The 4,715-nt window shown below is 35.7% G+C and overlaps 1 protein-coding gene across 1 annotated transcript; it reads left to right on the top strand.

The window, feature by feature from the left end:
• Positions 1-2,060: 2,060 nt before the first annotated feature.
• Positions 2,061-2,956, top strand: LOC103975055 (NDR1/HIN1-like protein 1). The gene has a single exon (XM_009389966.3). It carries the CDS (start codon positions 2,127-2,129, stop codon positions 2,769-2,771), a length of 645 nt encoding a protein of 214 aa, XP_009388241.2. The 5' UTR covers positions 2,061-2,126; the 3' UTR covers positions 2,772-2,956.
• Positions 2,957-4,715: the final 1,759 nt, after the last annotated feature.

Below are 4,715 nucleotides of genomic sequence, written 5' to 3'. Positions count from 1 at the left end.
GCTCATATAACGCGATCTCAGTTAGAGTGCTGGTATCAGTGACTATAGGTGGTTCGTCTTTTCTAATAGCATAATCAATATCCATCCACCCTAAATGGAGGAGAACCCTCTCCTTCCATATCTTATAGTTATCACATCGAATATCAGAGAAATTAACAGTTTGAGAAACTGCATAAAATCAAACATGCTTATGTCAAAATTTGAAGCTTAATAAACTAAAATACATGTTTTACCAATGTGAAACATGTCAAAAATATGAATCACATGACATAAAAATTGCCTGTGGGCTAAATTCTTAATTCAAATAGATTCAAATGAACTTTATGATAAAACTATCAAATTATATTCCAATTCATAATTCCTGTGGGTAAATTATGAAAATAATTTGATATTTTATCCTGATTAATTATATTAAATATAATAAAAGATCCTGTGGGATAACAATTATTATATAAAATATAATCAGTCACAATCCGATGTCTAATTACTTATGTGATCCTTATTTTAACTTTATATATAATTTCAATTAATTAAGGATGCTGTGGCTAATTCTTAATTAATTAAGATTATATGGATCACTAGACATTTTAAACATAAAAAATTTGCTCATATACATAATTTAATATAACTAAATATGCATACATAATATGAGCATTTTACTGACTAAAAATGTTGAAAATGATATTTCCTCATGATTTTCAACAAAATATATCAACAAGTTTCCAAGAAGAAATCAAAATCAAATCATTTTCATGGCATAAAAATGAAAACTTTTTTCATATCAAGGCAGAGGTCATTCGGCTCTGATACCAAATGTAAGAAATTTTGATGAAGCCAACTTGTGTTTCTAAATCATTGTAATAGAAACACAATAAAACTAATGCGGAAACGAAATAGCGTACCTCCAGCCATTGTCGTCAAGAATTTCTGCAGAGGTTTCTTCTTGAACTTTGGTTCTTCTCGGTTCAGAACTCTCGCTTTAGATGGTGTAGGAAAGTCTTTCGCTTCAAAGAGATGATTGAACCAAGGGACCAAAATCCTCATGTATATATAGATGTTCTCCCATCAAGAACATTTATCATCACCAACTCATAACGTTCAAGAATTAATTCAAATTTGTAACGTTTGGACCATAATGAAGAACTTAATGATATTAAATATTTAATTTAATAATAACGGTTTCTTGCATAAAGAATAAGAAACTGAAATCATTTAAACCATAATAAATGAAGAAATTCATGATAATGAATTATGAATCTTAATAAGAACGGTTACGTTATTATTAAATAAGATATTTAATAATAACCGTTACAAAAGAGAGTTGCTCACCAATAAGAACTCATCTGTTCCTGCACACAATGTGATCATGCAGCAGTATTTTGCATGTAAATTGGCAATTATGTGTTGTACTAGGGGGATACAGACCATCTCCTCTTGAGGCTGCATAAAAAAAGTTGCTTGTGTCAGGGAATGTCAACCGGTTGAGCTTGTGATGAAGACGACAGCTGTTGGCCATGGTAGACTTTGTTATCAGATGAGATCATAATTCATACTGATAACATAATAATCGCTACATTGATATTAAAGTTAATCGCTTGAGCAACATATGGGATTAATAATAGAGACAGCAACAAGTAATAGATTGAACAAGTTAATCTCTTGGCTGTTGTGGAAGAAGAAGGGAATAAAAATCATTATGATGCATCATTAATATGATTTGCCTGATTTCTACGTTCATTACGGTTTTGATTTCCACTGATTCAATCTTAAAATTTCACTCAAAAACATGTTTTTCTTCTTGATTTTGTTTCACCAAAATTTAATGTTAAACAGAATCATAGCACATAAAATCATGTTAAATAGGAAACAAGTGATTCTGCAACCTTTAAGTCTCCGAATTTATTCAGCCCATAATAAAAACCATATCATTCCCCGCAGAAATCACCCCCACATCCCCTCCACTCTCCAGATTCCATTATATGAACTCTGTATATATATATATATATATATATATATACTCTCTGGTCTTCCCTACTCTTCTTTATATACGCCACATTGTTTCCTCTTCCTCTGGTCCTACTGCTTCCGGTCTCCATCGTCTACCTCTTTCTCCTTCTCTTACTCTTATGGGGAAAGACTGCGACCACCACCACCACAGTAGCTGCTGCGGGTGCAGCGTGTGCTCCGACCACTCAACGCTCCTCACCATTGCGTGGGTCGTCGGGGCCTTCGTCCTTGTCGTCCTCCTCATCGTCTTCATCACATGGCTCGTCCTCCGCCCCACCAAGCCCATCTTCTACCTCAAGGACGCCACCGTCTACCAGTTCAACCTTTCCCTCTCCGACAACATCCTCTCCACCGTTCTCCAGGCCACTGTCTCCTCTCACAACCCCAACAGCCGCATCGGCGTTTCCTACGACCGCGCCAGCGTCTACGTCACCTACCAGAACCAGCAGATCACCCTCCCCACCTCCATCCCTCCCCTCTACCAGGGCCACCACGACATCAACGTGTGGTCGCCCTACCTGTACGGCGCCTCCGTGCCGGTGGCGCCGTCCATCTGCGGATCCCTGCAGCAGGACGAGGCGGCCGGCTACCTGCTGCTCTACCTGAAGATCGACGGCATGGTGCGATGGAAGGTGGGGACGTGGACCTCCGGCCATTACCACCTCGAGGTCACCTGCCCGGCCTTCTTCTCCTTCGACAGCACGAGCAACGGCGTGGCGGTCGTCCGGTTCCAGCGCATGTCTCCGTGCAGCGTCAGCGTCTGACGGCTCCGTTTGTAGTAGGTTTTCTTGTTTGTTTCTTGACGCCGTTCGTCACGGCATGGTTAACATTGAGATTGGAGAAGAAGATGATCCAACTGATGCTTGTTGTTGCTTTCATCATGTAATAGTACAGGTGGATGTTGTAAATCTATACCTGTTTACTACTTATCGATCTGCTTTCCACAATTTATTCGTATGTCCATGAATCTTTTAGCCAGAACTGGGACTATATAAATATTAATTTTAATATTAATAGTAAAATTAATATATATTCATATATATACATACATACATATATATATATATATATATATGTATATATATATATATATATATGTATATATATATATATATATATGTATATATATATATATATGTATGTATATATATATGTATATATATATATACATACATATATATATATATACATACATATATATATATATATATATATATATATGTATGTATGTATCTATATATATATATATGTATGTATGTATATGTATATATATATATATATATATACATACATACATACATATATATATACATACATATATATACATATATATATATATATGTATCTATAAATATATATATGTATATATGTATATGTATATATATACATATACATGTATATGTATATATATATATATATATATATATATATATATATATATATATATATATATATATATATATATATATATAGTAATGAGGATTTATCAAATAACACTCCCATATTTAGTTGTTTATTAGGGACATCGCGTTTTACTATAATTCGTAATGTGCCCTTGAACCGACTCGATTCAAACCCATTTGATCCAAGTGTTGGTTGGGTCTGATCAATGTCTCGGTTTGAGTCAGGTTGGGTTTCAATTATAGGACAAAGATTTACACTCACAAGTCATACCAAACGTGTGTAACCCTAATGTAGACAATGATGAACTCCTCTCTTATCTGATGAACTCCTCTCCCTGCTTCTCTTCAGCAAACGACTCTCCAAAGACAAATGGAAGCCGTTTGTATCTATCAGCTCCTCTCCTCTGTGAGTTCGCTAGTGCCATTTGTATCTATAAGCTCCTCTTCATTGTGGGCTCATCGGTGCTTGTTGTTTGCAGCAAAATACTTTTCTCTCCTCTCTGGCTGCGTCTCATATTTTATCCTCAAATTGTTGGCATAGATTTGTCTCTGGCAAGAGCACCAACGACTTTGAACCAAATATATCATATTTAAAACTTCTATATACTTGTATTCTTCATATATTAATTGTAATTCATATTTGAAACATATTTTGATTCATTATTTGGTGTCTTGTAAACCAAAATCACTTATATTTAGTGTTTTTTCACTATAATTGATTTGAAATCATTGAAAAAACCCTTAAAGGTTTGTTTTTAAAGATATTATCAACATACTTAGGGCAACTAACTTTTTTTTTGGCCCTTTGCCCTTAAATTTAGTTAAAAATACCACAAAATAGGATTATATATGTATATATATATATTGTTGAATCTCGTATTTTGATGATGAAACTACTTGATATATGTTTATGATTTAATCTGCGTTTTGAGTGACGCAGGATGCTTCGATCAGGATGAGACAATTAAAGCAGGAAAATCATGTTGTGCCGAAGGAACATGTCAGAAGATTGGACGTCGGGCCGGTGGATCGGTCGGCGTATCGACAGAAGGCTTCGGGCCGTGGACTCGGGCATTCGGCCAAGAAGAGCAGGTATTGTGCCAAGGATATCGGAGTTGCGGAGTCAACTGGCCGATTGGGCAATAGGCTGCAGGAGAGGACGATGCGCCGAAGAATCGGACGAAGCGTCGAGAGACCAATGACATGTCGGACAACTTGGTTAATTGCTTAGGATTAATTGTCTCGATCGAAGTTTTGTTTTTGTTGTGCAGGATTAACTACGATAAGAGTAAGACAAGCAGCAGG

This window comes from Musa acuminata, chromosome BXJ3-5, assembly GCF_036884655.1.
Source record: "Musa acuminata AAA Group cultivar baxijiao chromosome BXJ3-5, Cavendish_Baxijiao_AAA, whole genome shotgun sequence".
NCBI classification, from domain to species: domain Eukaryota; kingdom Viridiplantae; phylum Streptophyta; class Magnoliopsida; order Zingiberales; family Musaceae; genus Musa; species Musa acuminata.
This window is presented reverse-complemented; position numbering and strand designations above follow the sequence as displayed.